The 25,210-nt window shown below is 47.4% G+C and overlaps 1 protein-coding gene across 5 annotated transcripts in view; it reads right to left on the bottom strand.

The window, feature by feature from the left end:
• CHD5 (chromodomain helicase DNA binding protein 5) overlaps window positions 1-25,210 on the bottom strand; it is a 477,691-nt gene that overhangs the window by 361,060 nt on the left and 91,421 nt on the right. For 4 of the 5 annotated variants that reach the window (XM_063943432.1, XM_063943431.1, XM_063943430.1 and 1 more), the window contains exon 2: window positions 23,658-23,788. The exons of the other annotated variant lie outside the window; for it this stretch is intronic. In XM_063943432.1, coding sequence (XP_063799502.1) covers window positions 23,658-23,788 — 131 coding nt within the window. The remainder of the gene's footprint in view (window positions 1-23,657; window positions 23,789-25,210) is intronic. 5 annotated transcript variants of the gene reach the window in all.

The raw sequence follows: 25,210 nt of genomic DNA, 5'->3' as shown, positions 1-25,210 counted from the left end.
AATTTCCATCACTTTGTACTTTTTCACCCCAAAAATGACATGTCGTTATTGGCCAATTAAAAATAATTAAAAACCTCAACGTGCCTAATTAGTCATTAAGGGGGGTGTCCCAGGAGTTCTGTACCATATCCAAACATTTTTACCTTAAAATAGTGACTTTTCCCAACTTTTCACTTGCTTCAGAGTAGGTGAAGTGAAATTAGTGAAAAAATGATCACCGATAAATTTTCCCGAAAAATTGAATAGACTGTAATTGCGTTTCGCGGGAAAAGTCCGGTTTTTCACGCGAAAAGTCCGTTATCGCTGCTAATTGAATATACCCCATAGACTGGGATTCTCTCTGTAAGTTATTTTGTAATCTGGACCTTTTTGCACGATTGGAGAACATTTGAATTGGTTAAAATTAATTGGATATAAATTAATTGTGAATCTAATTTTGTCATTTATTAATGATTCATTTTATAGTTGGATATCACACTGGTTTCACTGAATATTTGATAGAGGAATACTCATATTCCGATTGGTTAATACCGACTGGATGTGTATTGCACTAAGTAAATGTTATAAAAAGTTGGAAATCAATAGATAAGGATTTTACTTTATTATTAAACGTTATATTATTTATTAGATTGACCATCAAAGCCATATATTGGCCCATAAAAGTATTCTGCAAAGGACGGCCCACATCCGGACGGGTTTGGCCATCCAGATATATGTTGGATTGAGTATGTAAGGAATAAATTAACAAAATATAACACTAATGGCGGGTTATTGTCAATTAAGAATAGTTTTAAATTAACTTTTCTCTATAGGTTTTTCATAACAAAATCCAGAAAGATTGTACTATCTCTAGAACAGTCACTGCCTACTGATATGTAATCCTCAACAAAGGGGCCTCTATTTATCAATCTGGGAGTAAGTAGTCTATTTTAATGAAATGATTAAATAATTTAGTTATATAAAAAGATAACTAAACTATATTTATAGGTTCGGCAAAGTGATAATTTTGATCCTAATACGGTTTGATACGACTATTTCCGGACCATATGGGATCTTAGTTTCACTACATGTAAGTAATAGTATAGATTTAATTATAGCCAGATATATCTATATATCAATATAGGAAAATAGTATAAAATAAGATTTTACTCACCGGTAAATCTATTTCTCGTAGTCCGTAGTGGATGCTGGGAACTCCGAAAGGACCATGGGGAATAGCGGCTCCGCAGGAGACTGGGCACAACTAAAGAAAGCTTTTAGGTCACCTGGTGTGCACTGGCTCCTCCCACTATGACCCTGCTCCAAGCCTCAGTTAGGACACTGTGCCCGGACGAGCTGACATAATAAGGAAGGATTTTGAATCCCGGGTAAGACTCCTACCAGCCACACCAATCACACCGTATAACTCGTGATACTATACCCAGTTTAACAGTATGAAAACAACTGAGCCTCTCAACAGATGGCTCAACAATAACCCTTTAGTTAACAATAACTATGTACAAGTATTGCAGACAATCCGCACTTGGGATGGGCGCCCAGCATCCACTACGGACTACGAGAAATAGATTTACCGGTGAGTAAAATCTTATTTTCTCTGACGTCCTAGTGGATGCTGGGAACTCCGAAAGGACCATGGGGATTATACCAAAGCTCCCAAACGGGCGGGAGAGTGCGGATGACTCTGCAAAACCGAATGAGAGAACTCAAGGTCCTCCTCAGCCAGGGTATCAAATTTGTAGAATTTTGCAAACGTGTTTGCCCCTGACCAAGTAGCAGCTCGGCAAAGTTGTAAAGCCGAGACCCCTCGGGCAGCCGCCCAAGATGAGCCCACCTTCCTTGTGGAATGGGCTTTTACTGATTTAGGATGCGGCAGTCCAGCCGCAGAATGCGCCAGCTGAATTGTGCTACAAATCCAGCGAGCAATAGTCTGCTTAGAAGCAGGAGCACCCAGTTTGTTGGGTGCATACAGGATAAATAGCGAGTCAGTTTTCCTGACTCTAGCCGTCCTGGAAACATAAATTTTCAAGGCCCTGACTACGTCCAGTAACTTGGAATCCTCCAAGTCCCTAGTAGCCGCAGGCACCACAATAGGTTGGTTCAAGTGAAAAGCTGATACCACCTTAGGGAGAAACTGGGGACGAGTCCTCAATTCCGCCCTATTCATATGGAAAATCAGATAAGGGCTTTTACATGACAAAGCTGCCAATTCTGACACACGCCTGGCTGAAGCCAAGGCCAATAACATGACCACTTTCCACGTGAGATATTTTAGATCCACGGTTTTAAGTGGCTCAAACCAATGTGATTTTAAGAAACTCAACACCACGTTGAGATCCCAAGGTGCCACTGGAGGCACAAACGGGGGCTGAATATGCAGCACTCCTTTCACAAACGTCTGAACTTCAGGTAGTGAAGCTAGTTCTTTCTGGAAGAAAATCGACAGAGCCGAGATCTGTACCTTAATGGAGCCTAATTTCAGGCCCATAGTCACTCCTGCTTGTAGGAAATGCAGAAATCGACCTAGTTGAAATTCCTCTGTTGGGGCCTTTTTGGCCTCACACCAAGCAACATATTTCCGCCATATGCGGTGATAATGCTTTGCAGTTACATCTTTCCTGGCTTTAATCAGCGTAGGAATGACTTCCTCCGGAATGCCATTTTCCTTCAGGATCCGGCGTTCAACCGCCATGCCGTCAAACGCAGCCGCGGTAAGTCTTGGAACAGACAAGGCCCCTGCTGCAGCAGGTCCTGTCTGAGCGGCAGAGGCCATGGGTCCTCTGAGATCATCTCTTGAAGTTTCCGGGTACCACGCTCGTCTTGGCCAATCCGGAACCACGAGTATTGTTCTTACTCCTCGTTTTCTTATTATTCTCAGTACCCTTGGTATGAGAGGCAGAGGAGGGAACACATAAACTGACTGGTACACCCACGGTGTCACTAGAGCGTCCACAGCTATCGCCTGAGGGTCCCTTGACCTGGCGCAATATCTCTCTAGTTTTTTGTTTAGGCGGGACGCCATCATGTCCACCTGTGGCCGTTCCCATCGATTTACAATCAGCGTGAAGACTTCTGGATGAAGTCCCCACTCTCCCGGGTGGAGGTCGTGCCTGCTGAGAAAGTCTGCTTCCCAGTTGTCCACTCCCGGAAAGAACACTGCTGACAGTGCTAGTACGTGATTTTCCGCCCATCGGAGAATCCTTGTGGCTTCTGCCATTGCCATCCTGCTTCTTGTGCCGCCCTGTCGATTTACATGGGTGACTGCCGTGATGTTGTCTGACTGGATCAGTACCGGCTGGTGTAGAAGCAGGGATTTTGCCTGACTTAGGGCATTGTAAATGGCCCTTAGTTCCAGAATATTTATGTGTAGGGAAGTCTCCTGACTCGACCATAGTCCTTGGAAGTTTCTTCCCTGTGTGACTGCCCCCCAGCCTCGAAGGCTGGCATCCGTGGTCACCAGGACCCAGTCCTGTATGCCGAATCTGCGGCCCTCTAGAAGATGAGCACTCTGCAGCCACCACAGCAGAGACACCATGGTTCTTGGAGACAGGGTTATTAGGCGATGCATCTGAAGATGCGATTCGGACCATTGGTCCAACAGGTCCCACTGAAAGATTCTGGCATGGAACCTGCCGAAAGGAATTGCTTCGTAAGAAGCCACCATCTTTCCCAGGACCCGCGTGCAGTGATGCACCGATACCTGTTTTGGTTTCAGGAGGTCTCTGACAAGAGATGACAGCTCCTTGGCTTTCTCCTCCGGGAGAAACACTTTTTTCTGGACTGTATCCAGAATCATACCCAGGAACAGTAGACGTGTCGTCGGAACCAGCTGTGATTTTGGAACATTCAGAATCCAACCGTGCTGGTGTAGCACCTCCTGAGATAGTGCTACTCCCACCAACAACTGCTCCTTGGACCTCGCCTTTATTAGGAGATCGTCCAAGTACGGGATAATTAAAACTCCCTTTCTTCGAAGGAATATCATCATTTCCGCCATTACCTTGGTAAACACCCTCGGTGCCGTGGAGAGTCCAAACGGCAGCGTCTGGAATTGGTAATGGCAATCCTGTACCACAAATCTGAGGTACTCCTGGTGAGCATAGTAAATGGGGACATGCAGGTAAGCATCCTTGATGTCCAGGGATACCATGTAATCCCCCTCGTCCAGGCTTGCAATAACCGCCCTGAGCGATTCCATCTTGAACTTGAATTTTTTTATGTATGTGTTCAAGGATTTCAAATTTAAAATGGGTCTCACCGAACCGTCCGGTTTCGGTACCACAAACAGTGTGGAATAGTAACCCCGTCCTTGTTGAAGTAGGGGCACCTTGATTATCACCTGCTGGGAATACAGCTTGTGAATTGCCGCTAGCACAGCCTCCCTGTCTGAAGGAGTAATCGGCAAGGCAGATTTTAGGAACCGGTGGGGTGGAGACGCCTCGAATTCCAGTTTGTACCCTTGAGATACTATTTGCAGGATCCAGGGATCCACCTGTGAGCGAGCCCACTGATCGCTGAAATTTTTGAGGCGGCCCCCCACCGTACCTGGCTCCTGGGAACCTGCTGGCAGAGGCGGACTTGGAAGAAGCGGGGGAGGACTTTTGCTCCTGGGAACCTGCTGTTTGTTGCAGCCTTTTTCCCCTACCTCTGCCTCTGGACAGAAAGGACCCGCCTTTTCCACGCCTGTTTTTCTGAGTCCGAAAGGACTGTACCTGATAAAACGGCGCCTTTTTAGGCTGTGAGGGAACATGGGGTAAAAATGCTGACTTCCCAGCAGTTGCTGTGGAAACTAGGTCCGAGAGACCATCCCCAAATAACTCCTCACCCTTATAAGGCAAAACTTCCATGTGCCTTTTTGAATCTGCATCCCCTGTCCACTGGCGAGTCCATAAGCCTCTCCTAGCAGAAATGGACAATGCACTTATTTTAGATGCCAGCCGGCAGATCTCCCTCTGTGCATCTCTCATGTATAAGACTGAGTCTTTTATATGCTCTATGGTTAGCAGAATAGTGTCCCTGTCTAGGGTGTCAATATTTTCTGACAGGGAATCTGACCACGCAGCGGCAGCACTGCACATCCATGCTGACGCAATAGCTGGTCTAAGTATAATGCCTGAGTGTGTATATACAGACTTCAGGATCGCCTCCTGCTTTCTATCAGCAGGTTCCTTGAGGGCGGCCGTATCCGGAGACGGTAGTGCCACCTTTTTAGACAAACGTGTGAGCGCTTTATCCACCCTAGGGGGTGTCTCCCAACGTGACCTATCCTCTGGCGGGAAAGGGAACGCCATTAGTAACTTCTTAGAGATTACCAATCTTTTATCAGGGAAAGCCCACGCTTCTTCACACACTTCATTTAATTCTTCTGATGGGGGAAATACTACGGGTAGTTTTTTCTCCCCAAACATAATACCCTTTTTAGTGGTACCTGGGTTTATATCAGAATTTGTAACACCTCTTTCATTGCTTCAATCATGCAACGAATGGCCTTAGTGGACATTAGACTAGACTCATCGTCGTCGACACTGGTGTCAGTATCCGTGTCGACATCCGCGTCTGCCATCTGAGGTAGCGGGCGTTTTAGAGCCCCCGATGGCCTTTGAGACGCCTGGACAGGCACGAGCTGAGAAGCCGGCTGTCCCGCATTTGGCATGTCGTCAAATTTTTTGTGTAAGGAGTCGACACGTGCACGCAATTCCTTCCAAGTCCATCCACTCAGGTGTCTGCCCCGCAGGGGGTGACATCCCTTCTATAGGCATCTGCTCCGCCTCCACATCATTATCCTCATCAAACATGTCGACACAGCCGTACCGACACACCGCACACACACAGGGAATGCTCTAACAGAGGACAGGACCCACAAAAGCCCTTTGGGGAGACAGAGTGAGAGTATGCCAGCACACACCAGAGCGCTATATAATGCAGGGACTAACTGAATTATGTCCCCTATAGCTGCTGTTATATATACTGCGCCTAAATTTAGTGCCCCCCCATCTCTTTTTTACCCTTTTCTGTAGTGTAGACTGCAGGGGAGAGCCAGGGAGCTTCCTTCCAGCGGAGCTGTGAGGGAGAAATGGCGCCAGTGTGCTGAATGAGATAGCTCCGCCCCTTTTTCGCGGACTTTTCTCCCGCTTTTTTATGGATTCTGGCAGGGGTAATTATCACATATATAGCCTCTGGGGCTATATATTGTGGTATTTTTGCCAGCCAAGGTGTTTTATTGCTGCTCAGGGCGCCCCCCCCTAGCGCCCTGCACCCTCAGTGACCGGAGTGTGAAGTGTGTATGAGGAGCAATGGCGCACAGCTGCAGTGCTGTGCGCTACCTTGGTGAAGACTGATGTCTTCTGCCGCCGATTTTCCGGACCTCTTCTTGCTTCTGGCTCTGTAAGGGGGACGGCGGCGCGGCTCCGGGACCGAACACCAAGGCCAGTTCCATGCGGTCGATCCCTCTGGAGCTAATGGTGTCCAGTAGCCTAAGAAGCCCAAGCTAGCTGCAAGCAGATAGGTTCGCTTCTTCTCCCCTTAGTCCCTCGCTGCAGTGAGCCTGTTGCCAGCAGGTCTCACTGTAAAATAAAAAACCTAATTATATACTTTCTTTTTAGAAGCTCAGGAGAGCCCCTAGTGTGCATCCAACCTCGGCCGGGCACAAAATCTAACTGAGGCTTGGAGGAGGGTCATAGTGGGAGGAGCCAGTGCACACCAGGTGACCTAAAAGCTTTCTTTAGTTGTGCCCAGTCTCCTGCGGAGCCGCTATTCCCCATGGTCCTTTCGGAGTTCCCAGCATCCACTAGGACGTCAGAGAAAGTATTTTAATCATTTTCATTGAGCTTTAAACGAATAATAAAGATAAGTGAGCATCTTCTTCCTTCAATGACCTATAAGAGTTGTATTTGTATATGTTTATGGCCCAAAGTCAGTTGGATTGTTATTTTGATATTGTGATATCAAGTTTATATATGTTTTTCTTCTTTTTCTTCTCATTTTCCTCCACCGAAAAACCAGCTACAACATGTACCCCTGATGAAGTCCTAAGCGGACGAAACACGTTGCGTTTTATGAAAGTCTTTACAACTGAGTACTGTTTTTTACTTGTGCATTGTATAAAAGGACATTGTCTCTGTATATGTCATACAACTGTACATTCTTAACTGTTGAAAAAAGATTTTAATAAATGTACTTTATTAGAATTATTGGTTTGCTGGATATAATTTTAACTATTTTGGTGTGCGCCCTCAGAAAACTGTATCGAAAGTATCCATTTAATCCTCCACTAGCAGGGGGATTTTTCACGAGGTGCAGCCCATTCACAGCGCGAGATAAGGGTATTCTGTTTATATATATATGTATATATATATATATATATATATATACACAAAACTCCTACAACTCCTATACAGCTAGTGTCCTAAGGGACTCATATGCACATATATACAATACTCCTATACAGCTATTGGCCTAAGGGAATATTATACATATATATGTATAACAGTCCTATACAGCTATTGGCCTAAGGGAATACTATGCACATATATAATATATATAACAATCCTATAAAGCCAGGGCTGGACTAACAAAGGGGCAGATGGAGTTGCAGCTCTAAGGTCCTCCATTAAAAATAGGCCCACAGGAGACTGACAGCATTGAGAGGAAAAAACTTTTTCCTGTCACAGACTGCTAGCGGCCGTCCTCTCTCCCATATGCCTTTTCCTCTGGCTCCAGCAGTGAGCATCCTCAGTTGAGATCCGTGCAGGCAGTGTGGTGGCCGCCCCTCCCCTCTAGTCTCTTCTTCACAGGGGATCCCGAGCCTGTCACTTAAGGGGGGGTACTCACGGAGCGATCGCTGCTTAAAATCTAAGCAATCTGGTTCGCTCAGCACACATCTCTCCCCACATCTGCCGGTGAGTACTGGCCTTTACAGTCCCAAGCTCCACCCCCAGACTACACAGGGAGCTGCTGCTGCATGAAGCCTGGTATGTTTAAGAGCTTCTTGATTAGTAGCATCGATTAGTGTGTACATACTGTATGTGTGCATACTGTATGTGTGTGTACTGTATGTGTTGCTACTGTATGTGTGTTATCTGTATACTGTATGCATAACCTTCAACATTTTACACATAAATATCGGTACAAATTAGGAAAGGGGCGCGGCCACGGGTAAAGGTGACGTGACCACGCCCCTTTTCCTATACTTTCAATGAAAGTTTGGAGAGCCAAAAATCGGTACAGACCTTAAAATAAGAATTTACTTACCGATAATTCTATTTCTCGGAGTCCGTAGTGGATGCTGGGGTTCCTGAAAGGACCATGGGGAATAGCGGCTCCGCAGGAGACAGGGCACAAAAAAGTAAAGCTTTACTAGGTCAGGTGGTGTGCACTGGCTCCTCCCCCTATGACCCTCCTCCAGACTCCAGTTAGGTACTGTGCCCGGACGAGCATACACAATAAGGGAGGCATTTTGAATCCCGGGTAAGACTCATACCAGCCACACCAATCACACCGTACAACTTGTGATCTAAACCCAGTTAACAGTATGACAACAGAAAGGGCCTCTTAAAGATGGCTCCTTAACAATAACCCGAATTAGTTAACAATAACTATGTACAAGTATTGCAGATAATCCGCACTTGGGATGGGCGCCCAGCATCCACTACGGACTCCGAGAAATAGAATTATCGGTAAGTAAATTCTTATTTTCTCTATCGTCCTAAGTGGATGCTGGGGTTCCTGAAAGGACCATGGGGATTATACCAAAGCTCCCAAACGGGCGGGAGAGTGCGGATGACTCTGCAGCACCGAATGAGAGAACTCCAGGTCCTCCTTTGCCAGGGTATCAAATTTGTAAAATTTTACAAACGTGTTCTCCCCCGACCACGTAGCTGCTCGGCAGAGTTGTAATGCCGAGACCCCTCGGGCAGCCGCCCAAGATGAGCCCACCTTCCTTGTGGAGTGGGCTTTTACAGTTTTAGGCTGTGGCAGGCCTGCCACAGAATGTGCAAGTTGAATTGTGTTACAAATCCAACGAGCAATCGACTGCTTAGAAGCAGGTGCGCCCAACTTGTTGGGTGCATACAATATAAACAGCGAGTCAGATTTTCTGACTCCAGCCGTCCTTGCAATGTATATTTTTAAGGCTCTGACAACGTCCAACAACTTGGAGTCCTCCAAGTCGCTAGTGGCCGCAGGCACCACAATAGGTTGGTTCAGATGAAATGCTGATACCACTTTAGGGAGAAAATGCGGACGAGTCCGCAGTTCTGCCCTATCCGAATGGAAGATTAGATAAGGACTTTTATAAGATAAAGCCGCCAATTCAGATACTCTCCTGGCAGAGGCCAGGGCTAGTAACATAGTCACTTTCAATGTGAGATATTTCAAATCCACCTTTTTCAATGGTTCAAACCAATGGGATTTGAGGAAATCTAAAACTACATTTAGATCCCACGGTGCCACCGGAGGCACCACAGGAGGCTGTATATGCAGTACTCCCTTGACAAAAGTCTGGACCTCAGGGACAGAGGCCAATTCTTTTTGGAAGAATATTGACAGGGCCGAAATTTGAACCTTAATGGATCCCAATTTGAGACCCATAGATAATCCTGATTGCAGGAAATGTAGGAAACGACCCAGTTGGAATTCCTCCGTCGGAACCCTCCGATCCTCGCACCACGCTACATATTTTCGCCAAATGCGGTGATAATGTTTCACGGTGACTTCCTTCCGTGCCTTAATCAAGGTAGGAATGACTTCTTCTGGAATGCCTTTCCCTTTTAGGATCTGGCGTTCAACCGCCATGCCGTCAAACGCAGCCGCGGTAAGTCTTGAAAAAGACAGGGACCCTGCTGTAGCAGGTCCCTTCTCAGAGGTAGAGGCCACGGTTCGTCCGTGAGCATCTCTTGAAGTTCCGGATACCAAGTCCTTCTCGGCCAATCCGGAACCACTAGTATTGTTCTTACTCTTCTTTGCCGTATGATCTTCAATACCTTTGGTATGAGCGGCAGAGGAGGAAACACATACACTGACTGGTACACCCAAGGAGTTACCAGTGCGTCCACAGCTATTGCCTGTGGATCTCTTGACCTGGCGCAATATTTGTCCAGTTTCTTGTTGAGGCGAGACGCCATCATGTCTACAATTGGTCTTTCCCAACGGTCTATTAACATGTTGAAGACTTCTGGATGTAGACCCCACTCTCCCGGATGAAGATCGTGTCTGCTGAGGAAGTCTGCTTCCCAGTTGTCCACGCCCGGGATGAACACTGCTGACAGTGCTATCACGTGATTCTCCGCCCAGCGAAGAATCTTGGCAGCTTCTGCCATTGCACTCCTGCTTCTTGTGCCGCCCTGCCTGTTTACATGGGCGACCGCCGTGATGTTGTCCGACTGAATCAACACCGGCTTTCCTTGCATGAGAAGTTCCGCCTGGCTTAGAGCATTGTAGATTGCTCTTAGTTCCAGAATGTTTATGTGAAGAGACTTTTCCAGACTCGTCCATACTCCCTGGAAGTTTCTTCCTTGTGTGACTGCTCCCCAGCCTCTCAGGCTGGCGTCCGTGGTCACCAGGATCCAATCCTGAATGCCGAATCTGCGGCCTTCTAATAGGTGAGCCTTCTGCAACCACCACAGAAGTGACACCCTTGTCTTTGGTGACAGGGTTATTCGCAGGTGCATCTGCAGATGCGACCCTGACCATTTGTCCAACAGATCCCTTTGGAATATTCTTGCATGGAATCTGCCGAATGGAATTGCTTCGTAAGAAGCCACCATTTTTCCCAGGACTCTTGTGCATTGATGTACTGACACTTTTCCTGGTTTTAGGAGGTTCCTGACCAGATCGGATAACTCCTTGGCTTTTTCCTCTGGAAGGAAAACCTTTTTCTGAACCGTGTCCAGAATCATTCCTAGGAACAGCAGACGAGTTGTCGGGATTAAATGGGATTTTGGAATATTCAGAATCCACCCGTGTTGTCTTAGCACCTCTTGAGATAGTGCTAAAGCTGTCTCCAGCTGTTCTCTGGACCTTGCCCTTATTAGGAGATCGTCCAAGTATGGGATAACTAATACGCCTTTTCTTCGAAGAAGAATCATCATCTCGGCCATTACCTTGGTAAAGACCCGAGGCGCCGTGGACAATCCGAACGGCAGCGTCTGAAACTGATAGTGACAGTTTTGAACAATGAACCTGAGGTACCCCTGGTGTGCGGGGTAAATCGGAACGTGTAGATACGCATCCTTGATGTCCAAGGATACCATAAAGTCCCCTTCTTCCAGGTTCGCTATCACTGCTCTGAGTGACTCCATCTTGAACTTGAACTTTTTTATGTAGAGGTTCAAGGACTTCAGATTTAGAATAGGCCTTACCGAGCCATCCGGCTTCGGTACCACAAATAGAGTGGAATAATACCCCTTTCCTTGTTGTAATAGGGGTACTTTGACTATCACCTGCTGAGCGTACAGCTTGTGAATGGCTTCCAACACCCTCTCCCTTTCGGAAGAGACGGTTGGTAAGGCAGACTTCAGGAAACGATGAGGAGGATCCGTCTCTAATTCCAACCTGTACCCCTGAGATATTATCTGCAGGATCCAGGGGTCTACCTGCGAGTGAGCCCACTGCGCGCTGTAATTTTTGAGACGGCCCCCCACTGTCCCCGAGTCCGCTTGAGAGGCCCCAGCGTCATGCTGAGGTTTTTGCAGGAGCCGGGGAGGGCTTCTGTTCCTGGGAAGGAGCTGCCTGTTGGTGTCTCTTCCCTCTTCCTCTGCCTCGTGGCAGGTACGACAAGCCCTTTGCTCTCTTATTTTTGTAGGAGCGAAAAGGCTGCGGTTGAAAGGTCGGTGCCTTTCTCTGTTGGGGAGTGACTTGAGGTAAAAAAGTGGATTTCCCGGCAGTAGCCGTGGCCACCAAGTCTGATAGACCAACTCCAAATAACTCCTCCCCTTTATACGGCAAAACCTCCATGTGACGTTTTGAATCCGCATCGCCTGTCCACTGTCGTGTCCATAAGGCTCTTCTGGCTGAAATGGACATAGCACTCACCCGAGATGCCAGTGTGCAAATATCCCTCTGTGCATCACGCATATAGATAAATGCATCCTTTATTTGTTCTAACGACAGTAAAACATTGTCCCTATCTAGGGTATCAATATTTTCAATCAGGGATTCTGACCAAACTACTCCAGCACTGCACATCCAGGCAGTTGCTATAGCTGGTCGTAGTATAACACCTGCATGTGTGTATATATTCTTTTGAATAACTTCCATCTTTCTATCTGATGGATCCTTAAGTGCGGCCGTCTCAGGAGAGGGTAACGCCACTTGTTTGGATAAGCGTGTGAGCGCCTTGTCCACCTTAGGGGGTGTTTCCCAGCGCGCCCTAACCTCTGGCGGGAAAGGGTATAATGCCAATAACTTTTTTGAAATTATCAACTTTTTATCAGGAGCAACCCACGCTTCATCACACACGTCATTTAATTCTTCTGATTCAGGAAAAACTGTTTGTAGTTTTTTCACACCATACATAATACCCTGTTTTACGGTATCTGTAGTATCAGCTAAATGTAACGTCTCCTTCATTGCCAAAATCATATAACGTGTGGCCCTACTGGAAAATACGTTTGAATTTCTACCGTCGTCACTGGAATCAGTGCCCGTGTCTGGGTCTGTGTCGACCGACTGAGGCAAAGGGCGTTTTACAGCCCCTGACGGTGTTTGAGGCGCCTGGACAGGCATTAATTGATTGTCCGGCCGCCTCATGTCCTCAACTGACTGTTTAAGGGAAGATAAACCATCACGTAATTCCACAAATAAAGGCATCCATTCTGGTGTCGACCCCCTGGGGGGTGACATCTGCATATTTGGCAATTGCTCCGCCTCCACACCAATATCGTCCTCATACATGTCGACACCACGTACCGACACACACCGCAAACTCACAGGGAATGCTCTAATGAAGACAGGACCCACTAGCCCTTTTGGGGAGACAGAGGGAGAGTCTGCCAGCACACACCACAAAGCGCTATATATACAAGGGATATCCTTATATTAAGTGCTCCCTTATAGCTGCTTTAATATATATATATATAGCCATTAATGTGCCCCCCCTCTCTGTTTTACCCTGTTTCTGTAGTGCAGTGCAGGGGAGAGACCTGGGAGCCGTTCTGACCAGCGGAGCTGTGACAGAAAATGGCGCCGTGTGCTGAGGAGATAGGCCCCGCCCCTTTTTCGGCGGGTTCTTCTCCCGCTATTTTTCCAGTCAGGCAGGGGTTAAATATCTCCATATAGCCCCTATGGGCTATATGTGAGGTATTTTTAGCCTTGTATAAGGTTTATATTTGCCTCTCAGAGCGCCCCCCCCCAGCGCTCTGCACCCTCAGTGACTGCCCAGTGAAGTGTGCTGAGAGGAAAATGGCGCACAGCTGCAGTGCTGTGCGCTACCTTATGAAGACTGAGGAGTCTTCAGCCGCCGGTTTCCGGACCTCTTCACGCTTCAGCATCTGCAAGGGGGTCGGCGGCGCGGCTCCGGGACCGGACTCCACGGCTGGGCCTGTGTTCGATCCCTCTGGAGCTAATGGTGTCCAGTAGCCAAGCAGCAAATCCACTCTGCATGCAGGTGAGTTTACTACTTTCCCCCTAAGTCCCACGTTGCAGTGATCCTGTTGCCAGCAGGACTCACTGTAAAGAAAAAAAACCTAAACTAAACTTTCTCTAAGCAGCTCTTTAGGAGAGCCACCTAGATTGCACCCTTCTCGTTCGGGCACAAAATCTAACTGGAGTCTGGAGGAGGGTCATAGGGGGAGGAGCCAGTGCACACCACCTGACCTAGTAAAGCTTTACTTTTTTGTGCCCTGTCTCCTGCGGAGCCGCTATTCCCCATGGTCCTTTCAGGAACCCCAGCATCCACTTAGGACGATAGAGAAAGACCTTAAAAAAAAGGTACTGCACCTGCTAAAAAGATACAGTTGGAGGGTATGCTGTATGTGTGGTGTGTGTGTGTATACTGTGTTGTGTGTATACTGTGATGTGTGGTGTGTGTGTGTGTATATATATATTGTGTGCATGATGTGTGTATAATGTACGTGTGCAGTATGTACTGTGTGTGTAGTGTGTATATGTGGTGGTGTGTGTGTGTGTGTGTGTGTGTGTGTGTGTGTGTGTGTGTGTGTGTGTGTGTATATACATGTGGTAGTGGTAGTGGGTGGGTGGGTGGGTGGGTGTGTATGTATGGTGTGTGTGTGTGTGTGTGTGTGTGTGTGTGTGTGTGTGTGTGTGTGTGTGTGGTGGTGTGTGTACTTTACGTGTGTGTAGTGTGTATTGTGGTGTGTGGTGGTGGTGTAGGTAGGTTAATGTGTTAGTGGTCACTGGGATGTTGAAATTGATCAATGAATGGGTAACGAGTGCTAATTGGGAGTAATTAACGGGTGCTGCTGTGTGAGTGTAGTGTAGTGACGGGTGCTGTTGTGTGAGTGTAGTGTAGTAAGGGGTGCTGCTGTGAGTGTAGTAACGGGTGCTGCAGTGTGTTTGTAGTAATGGGTGCTGCTGTGTGAGTGTAGTAATGGGTGCTGCTGTGTGAGTGTAGTGTAGTAAGGGGTGCTGCAGTGTGAGTGTAGTAATAGGTGCTGCTGTGTGAGTGTAGTAATGGGTGCTACTGTGTGAGTGTAGTGTAGTAAGGGGTGTTGCGGTGTGAGTGTAGTAAGGGGCGCTGCTGTGTGAGTGTAGTGTAGTAATGGGTGCTGCTGTGTGAGAGTAGTGTAGTAAGGGGTGCTGCTGTGACTGTAGTAAGGGGTGCTTCTGTGTGATGGGAGCTTTATAGTAGCTGATAGGGTGGATGAATGTGCTAATGGCTACTGAGAGGGGGGATTGATATTGAATTGGGGAGAGATGGGTTACTGGATGCACATAGGGTGATTGAATGAAAGCACTTGCCACAGGCCATGATGCAGACCACACACCCACACCACTGGTTATGCCCCCCACCCCCACCCCCTTCACTAGTCACACCCCCGGCAGCCGCGCATAATAGGCCTTTTGGAAATTTCAGCTCCAGTCCCATGTGGACCTTAATCTGGCACTGTATACAGCTACTGTATGTATTAAGCCTTAAAAAGTGATAAAGTGGAGACGGATAAGGGGACACGGTGATTAGGTCGACAGTCATTATGTCGACCACTATTGGTCGACATGCATTAGTTCGACGTGGTCATTAGGTCGACATGTACTATGTCAACATGGGAAAAGGTCGACATGAGTTTTTTTAAAAAAAATCTTACTTTTTTTTTTTACCTTTTTTTCAAACTTTACGATCCACGTGGCCTACGATTGGGAATAGTAACCCTGCCCAAAGCATGGCGAGTGAAGTGAGCCATGCGAGGGGACGCGGTGCACTAATTGAGGTTCCCAATCACTTTACAAAGAAAACGACACCAAAAAAAGTAAAAAAAAACTCATGTCGAACTTTTTCCATGTCGACCTAGTACATGTCGACCTAGTGACCCATACCCGGATAAAGAGTAATAAATGATCAGCCAATCAGCTCCTAACTGTCATTTTTTCAACACATTGCAGTTAGGAAGCTGATTGGCTAGTTATTTATCACTCTTTATCCGTCTGCACAGTATCACTTTTTAAGGTTAATACATTTGGGCCCATGTACTAAAGCCTTGGAGAAAGATAAAGTGGATGAAGATAAAGTACCAGCCAATCAGCTCATTTCGGAATTCTCTATTTCAAGATAAAGGTAACATTTCCAGACAAGAAAATGGGGTATTTAAGGTATACGCCAAATGGGGGCTGTACATAGAAACTTTAGGAAATATGTTCAAATGGGCATCATGAAGCTGTTCCAGCACGTAGGGGGTGATTCAAACATTTTTTGGGCACCCTGCACCCAACAGAACAATTCAATTGTTGCTCTGATCGGGTGCGCAGACAGTGGGCTTCCATTATTTCTGCTCACCCCCTCCTCTGGGGGTAAGCAGAAATGTGCGGAAAGTCTGGCCTTTCACCTATTTATCTTGTCGCACCCAATACTGTAGTTGGGTTTATCCACTTTCCACGGCTAAAACTCTGTGCAGATAGGCGCGACAAGCTTAAAAAATAAAGTTGCATATCGACCCATCTAAAATGATGACTGATATGCATATACGGGTGGCCAAAAAAACATTTAAATAGCCCACATAGATTGGTTCCTTTATAAACAAATTAGAGAAAATCCAATAGACGATGAAAGAGAGACACCGCATAAGGTAAGGCCACACTTCTTTTTAGGTACCAGCATGTGATAAATGAAAACAATATAAAATAAGGAATCTCCACTGGATCATTCAAACATTTCATCCGAAACCTCTCAGAGACCAAATGTGAGCCTTAACAAACCTTCTAAAGAAGACAAGTAGAGATGTAGCACACAGCAACCAATCAGGTCCTACCTATCATTCTATAAAATGTACTAGTTCGGAATTCAATTGTTTTTCCCCGCAGCTGATAAACGGGAGGGGGGGGGGGGGGGGGGGACACATTTAGCCCAGGAGGCGCAGAAACAACAGAATCGCCCCCATTCAGAGATGTACCGTAATGCATTTGCAGCTGCTTTCCCGTACACAGCGGAAACTCAGTCCTCAGGACCCCTAACAATGAATGTTTTCCAGGTCATCTGGGAATCTTTAGAACATGTAATTTAAGCCGGGTACACACTGGAGCGATATCGGCCTGATACGTAGTTTTAGACCCATTCAGAACGACATATTGGTCTGGCTGCTCAGTGTGTACCGGCAATTTGTGGGTGCCCGCGGTCACTAGCGTCGTCCCTAGTTTCATGTGCTGCACATCAAACTTAGCGATAATGTTAGCGACTGTGGCATGTGTAATGAAGGAAGGAAGGATATGTTCCTTCATTACGTCGCTCAATGTGTACCCAGGTTCCGATATTTCAGCACGTCATGCCGACATATCGGCTGGGTACACATCGCTCCAGTATGTACTCAGCCTTAGGAATGCCTACACCTGAGCACCAGCTAGGAGATCTGGAACACATGCAGTGTTAGGGGTCCTGAGGACTGAGTTGCGGCAGAGTACGGGAAAGCAGCTGCGAATGCATTACCGTACATCTCTGAATCAGGCCTCGAGTCTGGCTAGTCTTTGCGGAGTCTACAGCAGCCTTATCTGGCTTACCACTGAGGTTCCTAAGCACCAAGCATCTGCACAGGTAGCATGCGCTTGGTGGCCCTCAAGACCGGCATCCTGGGAACTGTCAATGTATACAGCAATCTGTTAATGTATCCAAATCGCTGACTTAATCCAAGTCTAATGCAAGATGATCAATATGAAAATAAGAATTTACTCATCGGTAATTCTATTTCTCGTAGTCCGTAGTGGATGCTGGGAACTCCGTAAGGACCATGGGGAATAGCGGGCTCCGAAGGAGGCTGGGCACTCTAGAAAGATTTAGGACTACCTGGTGTGCACTGGCTCCTCCCACTATGACCCTCCTCCAAGCCTCAGTTAGGACACCGTGCCCGGACGAGCAGACATAATAAGGAAGGATTTAAAATCCCGGGTAAGACTCTTACCAGCCACACCAATCACACCGTACAACTCGTGATACTATATCCAGTTTGACAGTATGAAAACAACTGAGCCTCTCAACAGATGGCTCAACAATAACCCTTTAGTTAACAATAACTATTTACAAGTATTGCAGACAATCCGCACTTGGGATGGGCGCCCAGCATCCACTACGGACTACGAGAAATAGAATTACCGGTGAGTAAATTCTTATTTTCTCTGACGTCCTAGTGGATGCTGGGAACTCCGTAAGGACCATGGGGATTATACCAAAGCTCCCAAACGGGCGGGAGAGTGCGGATGACTCTGCAGCACCGAATGAGAGAACTCCAGGTCCTCCTCAGCCAGGGTATCAAATTTGTAGAATTTTGCAAACGTGTTTGCCCCTGACCAAGTAGCTGCTCGGCAAAGTTGTAAAGCCGAGACCCCTCGGGCAGCCGCCCAAGATGAGCCCACCTTCCTTGTGGAATGGGCATTCACAGATTTTGGCTGTGGCAGGCCTGCCACAGAATGTGCAAGCTGAATTGTACTACAAATCCAGCGAGCAATAGACTGCTTAGAAGCAGGAGCACCCAGCTTGTTGGGTGCATACAGGATAAACAGCGAGTCAGATTTTCTGACTCCAGCCGTCCTGGAAACATATTTTCAGGGCCCTGACAACGTCTAGCAACTTGGAGTCCTCCAAATCCTTAGTAGCCGCAGGCACCACAATAGGCTGGTTCAGGTGAAACGCTGACACCACCTTAGGGAGAAATTGGGGACGAGTCCTCAATTCCGCCCTATCCATATGGAAAATCAGATAAGGGCTTTTACATGATAAAGCCGCCAATTCTGACACTCGCCTGGCTGAAGCCAAGGCCAATAACATGACCACTTTCCACGTGAGATATTTCAGATCCACGGTTTTTAGTGGCTCAAACCAATGTGATTTTAAGAAGCTCAACATCACGTTGAGATCCCAAGGTGCCACAGGAGGCACAAATGGGGGCTGAATATGCAGCACTCCTTTCACAAATGTCTGTACTTCAGGTACTGAAGCTAGTTCTTTTTGAAAGAAAATCGACAGAGCCGAGATCTGTACTTTAATGGAGCCTAGTTTTAGGCCCATATTCACTCCTGCTTGCAGGAAATGCAGAAATCGACCTAGTTGAAATTCCTCTGTTGGGGCCTTTTTGGCCTCGCACCATGCAACATATTTCCGCCATATGCGGTGATAATGCTTTGCCGTAACATCTTTCCTGGCCTTAATAAGCGTAGGAATGACTTCTTCCGGAATACCCTTTTCCTTTAGGATCCGGTGTTCAACCGCCATGCCGTCAAACGCAGCCGCGGTAAGTCTTGGAACAGATAGGGCCCCTGCTGTAGCAGGTCCTGTCTGAGCGGTAGAGGCCACCGGTCCTCTGAGAGCATCTCTTGAAGTTCCGGGTACCACGCTCGTCTTGGCCAATCCGGAACCACGAGAATGGTGTTTACTCCTCTCTTTCTTATTATTCTCAATACCTTTGGTATGAGAGGCAGAGGAGGGAACACATAAACCGACTGGTACACCCACGGTGTCACTAGAGCGTCCACAGCTACCGCCTGAGGGTCCCTTGACCTGGCGCAATATATTTTTAACTTTTTGTTGAGGCGGGACGCCATCATGTCCACCTGTGGTTTTTCCCAACGGTTTACCAGCATCTGAAAGACTTCTGGATGAAGTCCCCACTCTCCCGGGTGGAGGTCGTGTCTGCTGAGGAAGTCTGCTTCCCAGTTGTCCACTCCCGGAATGAACACTGCTGACAGTGCTAGTACATGATTCTCCGCCCATCGGAAAATTTTTGTGGCTTCTGCCATCGCCATCCTGCTTCTTGTGCCGCCCTGTCGATTTACATGGGCGACTGCCGTGATGTTGTCTGACTGGATCAGTACCGGCTGGTGTAGAAGCAGGGATTTTGCTTGACTTAGGGCATTGTAGATGGCCCTTAGTTCCAGAATATTTATGTGAAGGGAAGTCTCCTGACTCGACCATAGTCCTTGGAAGTTTCTTCCCTGTGTGACTGCCCCCCAGCCTCGAAGGCTGGCATCCGTGGTCACCAGGACCCAGTCCTGTATGCCGAATCTGCGGCCCTCTAGAAGATGGGCACTCTGCAGCCACCACAGTAGAGACACCCTGGTTCTTGGAGACAGGGTTATCAAGCGATGCATCTGAAGATGCGATCCGGACCACTGGTCCAACAGGTCCCACTGAAAGATTCTGGCATGGAACCTGCCGAAGGGAATTGCTTCGTAAGAAGCCACCATCTTTCCCAGGACCCGCGTGCAGCGATGCACTGATACCTGTTTTGGTTTCAGGAGGTCTCTGACTAGAGATGACAACTCCCTGGCTTTCTCCTCCGGGAGAAACACTTTCTTCTGGACTGTATCCAGAATCATACCCAGGAACAGTAGCCGTGTCGTCGGAACCAGCTGTGACTTTGGGATATTCAGAATCCAGCCATGCTGGTGCAGCACCTCCTGAGATAGTGCTACTCCCACCAACAACTGTTCCTTGGACCTCGCTTTTATTAGGAGATCGTCCAAGTACGGGATAATTAAAACACCCTTTCTTCGAAGGAGTATCATCATTTCCGCCATAACCTTGGTGAATACCCTCGGTGCCGTGGACAGTCCAAACGGCAGCGTCTGGAATTGGTAATGGCAATCCTGTACCACAAATCTGAGGTACTCCTGGTGAGGATGGTAAATGGGGACATGCAAGTAAGCATCCTTGATGTCCAGGGATACCATGTAATCCCCCTCGTCCAGGCTTGCAATAACCGCCCTGAGCGATTCCATCTTGAACTTGAATTTCTTTATGTACGTGTTCAAGGATTTCAAATTTAGAATGGGTCTCACCGAACCGTCCGGTTTCGGTACCACAAATAGTGTGGAATAATAACCCCGGCCTTGTTGAAGTAGGGGTACCTTGATTATCACCTGCTGGGAATACAGCTTGTGAATTGCCGCTAGCACCGCCTCCCTGTCTGAGGGAGCAATCGGCAAGGCAGATCTTAGGAACCGGTGGGGTGGGGACGCCTCGAATTCCAGCTTGTACCCCTGAGATACTATTTGCAGGATCCAGGGATCCACCTGTGAGCGAACCCACTGATCGCTGAAATTTTTGAGGCGACCCCCACCGTACCAGGCTCCGCCTGTGGAGCCCCACCGTCATGCGGCGGACTTGGACGAAGAAGCGGGGGAGGACTTTTGCTCCTGGGAACCTGCTGTTTGTTGCATCCTTTTTCCCATACCTCTGCCTCTGGACAGAAAGGACCCGCCTTTTCCACGCCTGTTTTTCTGGGTCCGAAAGGACTGAACCTGATAAAACGGCGCCTTCTTAGGCTGTGAGTGGACATGGGGTAAAAATGTTGACTTCCCAGACGTTGCTGTGGAAACTAGGTCCGAGAGACCATCCCCAAATAATTCCTCACCCTTATATGGTAACACTTCCATGTGCTTTTTTGAATCTGCATCTCCTGTCCACTGGCGAGTCCATAAGCCTCTCCTAGCAGAAATGGACAATGCACTTACTTTAGATGCCAGTCGGCAGATTTCCCTTTGTGCATCTCTCATATATAAGACTGAGTCTTTTATATGGTCTATGGTTAACAGGATCGTGTCTCTGTCTAATGTGTGAATATTTTCTGACAGTTTATCTGACCACGCAGCGGCAGCACTGCACATCCAAGCTGACGCAATAGCTGGCCTCAGTATAATGCCTGTGTGTGTATATACAGACTTCAGGATCGCCTCCTGCTTTCTATCAGCAGGTTCCTTGAGGGCGGCCGTATCCGGAGACGGTAGTGCCACCTTTTTAGACAAACGTGTGAGCGCTTTATCCACCCTAGGAGGTGTTTCCCAACGTGACCTATCCTCTGGCGGGAAAGGGAACGCCATTAGTACCTTCTTAGGAATTACCAATTTTTTATCAGGGAAAGCCCACGCTTCTTCACACACTTCATTTAATTCCTCTGATGGGGGAAAAACTACGGGTAGTTTTTTCTCCCCAAACATAATACCCTTTTTAGTGGTACCTGTATTTATATCAGAAATGTGTAACACCTCTTTCATTGCCTCAATCATGCAGTAAATGGCCTTAGTGGGCATCAGGTTAGACTCATCGTCGTCGACACTGGTGTCAGTATCAGTGTCGACGTCTGGGTCTGCTTGAGGTAGCGGGCGTTTTAGAGCCCCTGACGACCCATGCGACGCCTGGGCAGGCACGAGCTGAGAAGTCGGCTGTCCCACATTTGGCATGTCGTCGATTTTCTTATATAAGGAGTCTATACGTGCACTCATTACTTTCCATAAGCCCATCCACTCAGGTGTCTGCCCCGCAGGGGGTGACATCCCTTCTAAAGGCATCTGCTCCGCCTCCACATCATTATCCTCATCAAACATGTCGACACAGCCGTACCGACACACCGCACACACACAAGGAATGCTCCGAATGAGGACAGGACCCACAAAAGCCCTTTGGGGGGACAGAGTGAGAGTATGCCAGCACACACCAGAGCGCTATATAATGCAGGGACTAACTGAGTTATGTCCCCTATAGCTGCTTTTTATATTATATATATATATATATATATATATATTGCGCCTAAATTTAGTGCCCCCCCTCTCTGTTTTTACCCTGTTCTGAAGTGTAGACTGCAGGGGAGAGCCAGGGAGCTTCCTTCCAGCGGATCTGTGAAGGAGAAATGGCGCCAGTGTGTCTGAGGGAGATAGCTCCGCCCCTTTTCCGCGGCCTATTCTCCCGCTTTTTCCTGGATTCTGGCAGGGGTATTTACCACATATATAGCCTCTGGGGCTATATATTGTGGTATTTTGCCAGCCAAGGTGTTTTTTATTGCTGCTCAGGGCGCCCCCCCCAAGCGCCCTGCACCCTCAGTGACCGGAGTGTGAAGTGTGCATGAGGAGCAATGGCGCACAGCTGCAGTGCTGTGCGCTACCTTGGTGAAGACTGATGTCTTCTGCCGCCGTTTTTCCGGACCTCTTCTTGCTTCTGGCTCTGTAAGGGGGACGGCGGCGCGGCTCCGGGACCGAACACCAAGGACTGGGCCTGCGGTCGATCCCTCTGGAACTAATGGTGTCCAGTAGCCTAAGAAGCCCAATCCGGCTGCAAGCAGGCGAGTTCGCTTCTTCTCCCCTTAGTCCCTCGCTGCAGTGAGCCTGTTGCCAGCAGGTCTCACTGTAAAATAAAAAACCTAAACTATACTTTCTTTCTAAGGGCTCAGGAGAGCCCCTAGTGTGCATCCAACCTCGGCCGGGCACGAAATCTAACTGAGGCTTGGAGGAGGGTCATAGTGGGAGGAGCCAGTGCACACCAGGTAGTCATAAATCTTTCTAGAGTGCCCAGCCTCCTTCGGAGCCCGCTATTCCCCATGGTCCTTACGGAGTTCCCAGCATCCACTAGGACGTCAGAGAAAATACTTTATGTATAATTCAGAAATGTTTCCTTGTAATGTCCTTCTCTACCAACAGGAAGCTGAAGTACAGGGGGGGGGGGGGGGGGGATTCCCCCCCTCCCCTCACCAGACAGTGGCGTGTCCCACGTTGTTGGCAGCGGCGCCCATTTTCCTAGCATTTTGCGCTTGCGCAGTAGGAAGATCACCGTGAAAATGGCTGCCGCGCCATATTCCCGGAGACCTGTGCATGCACACTATACTCTGGCACAGTAGTATGGTCTTCTAGTGGCCCTAGTGCTCCGAGTCACGGCTCTGCCGGCTAAAGAGGAGGAGGCCCAGACGGAGCCTGTAGGGCCCCTCCTCTTTTAATACGCCCCTACTCCAGGACAATGCATCCAGAACAACATTCTTATAGCTTTGCAGGATAATCAGGCGCTTGGCAGATGTAGAACATGCACTGGGCTGAACCGCATAAATCTATGCAAGGTGAACATACATGTTGCAAAAGTTCGAAGCTAACAGGTGTGGATCCAGCACCTCATACATATATGCAATTAGACATATATTACATGGGCTTCAAATATGTTTCATGGCTAAAAATCTGCATCCAACAAATCAATGCTCACATTCTGCAGATACAACAAGATGACGTTGCACCCCCCTCCTTCCTCTTACCTCATTTTTCCTCCTCTTTGTTTTGGTCATCTTGTTTTCTTTAGATTTTTTGGATTTCTTCTTCTTCTGCGGAATGACTTGTTCTTCAGAGAAGAACTCATCTATAGCTTCCATGGTCCGCTCTTCTTCGTCTAAACAAATAGAAGACGGCAGAATGTGAGTGGATATCTCCAGTACTCTAACACTCTGTTATATCCACTTATTGGAATTGCAGCTGTGGGAAGAGTAGGTGGGCGTTGGTGTATTTTGTTAGTACTGACTCCCCCCCCCCCCCCACACACCACACACTTCCCTCTGAATTTTAACATAAATGACTTCATGCATGCTATATTCCAAATAAAGGTCAATGCCATCAGACAGTAACTTAATGCAGAAGAAAGGAAAGCCACTGCCTTGTTATTATTCTATATATCATTATTCAATATAAGACTTTATGCTACAGTCAGAGCAATAGGACACCAGGCACAAACAGGCCAGGAGGAATCCTATATCTTACATTCACTGACCACAGTGTACCTTTCACCTACACATAGTGGGGGTAGATATTCTACAAGCTGAATAAAAATTAATTAGAATGCAGTTTATCAATTCACTAAATACTATAGCCATTACTGAGGCGTGAGGCATAACCAAGAATGCAGCCTATCAATTCACAAAGAACTATAGCTATCTCTGAGGCACGAGGTATGATTGAGAATGCAGCTTATCAATTCACAAAGAACTCTAGTCCTCTCTGTGGCACGAGGTATGATTGTGAATGCAGCCTATCATTTCACAAAGAACTCTAATCATCTCTGAGGCATGAGGTATGGTTGAGAACGCAGCCTATCATTTCACAAAGAACTCTAATCATCTCTGAGGCACGAGGTATGTTTGAGAATGCAGCCTATCATTTCACAAAGAACTCTAATCATCTCTGAGGCATGAGGTATGATTGAGAGTGCAGCCTATCATTTTACAAAGAACTAGACCTATCACCGAGGCATGAAGAATTAAGGAAAAAGCAATCTATCAATTCATAAAGAACTATATCCATCAATGAAGCATAAATGAGAATGCAGTCTACAGTTCACTAAGATCCCTAGCCATCTTTGAGGCACGAGGTATGATTGAGAATGCAGTCTATCAATTTACAAAGAACTAAGCTGTCACCAAGGCATGAGGCATAACGGAAAATGGCGTCTATCTTTTTGTAAAGGCCTATAACCATTGATGAGGCATGAGGCAGGAATGGGAATGTAGCCTATCAATTCACAAAGAACATCATAGAGGTACGAGGCATGATAGAGAAAAATAGCATTTTAAATAACTACTGGTAAATCCTTTTCTCGTAGTCCATAAGGGATATTGGGGACAGATTAGTACGATGGGGTATAGATGGGTCCAAAAGAGCCAGTGCACTTTTAATTTCTTCAAATGGGTGTGCTGGGTCCTCCCCTCTATGCCTCATCCTACAGGTCAGTTATAGGTAAAACAGTGCCCGAAGGAGAATGACATACTTGAGAGAAGGAACATAGCAACAATAAGTGTGGTGAGATTTACACACCAGCACA

Source organism: Pseudophryne corroboree, chromosome 10 (genome assembly GCF_028390025.1).
Source record: "Pseudophryne corroboree isolate aPseCor3 chromosome 10, aPseCor3.hap2, whole genome shotgun sequence".
NCBI classification, from domain to species: Eukaryota; Metazoa; Chordata; class Amphibia; order Anura; family Myobatrachidae; genus Pseudophryne; species Pseudophryne corroboree.
Note: the sequence above shows the minus strand (reverse complement) of the source record. Positions and strands in the feature narration are given on the sequence as shown.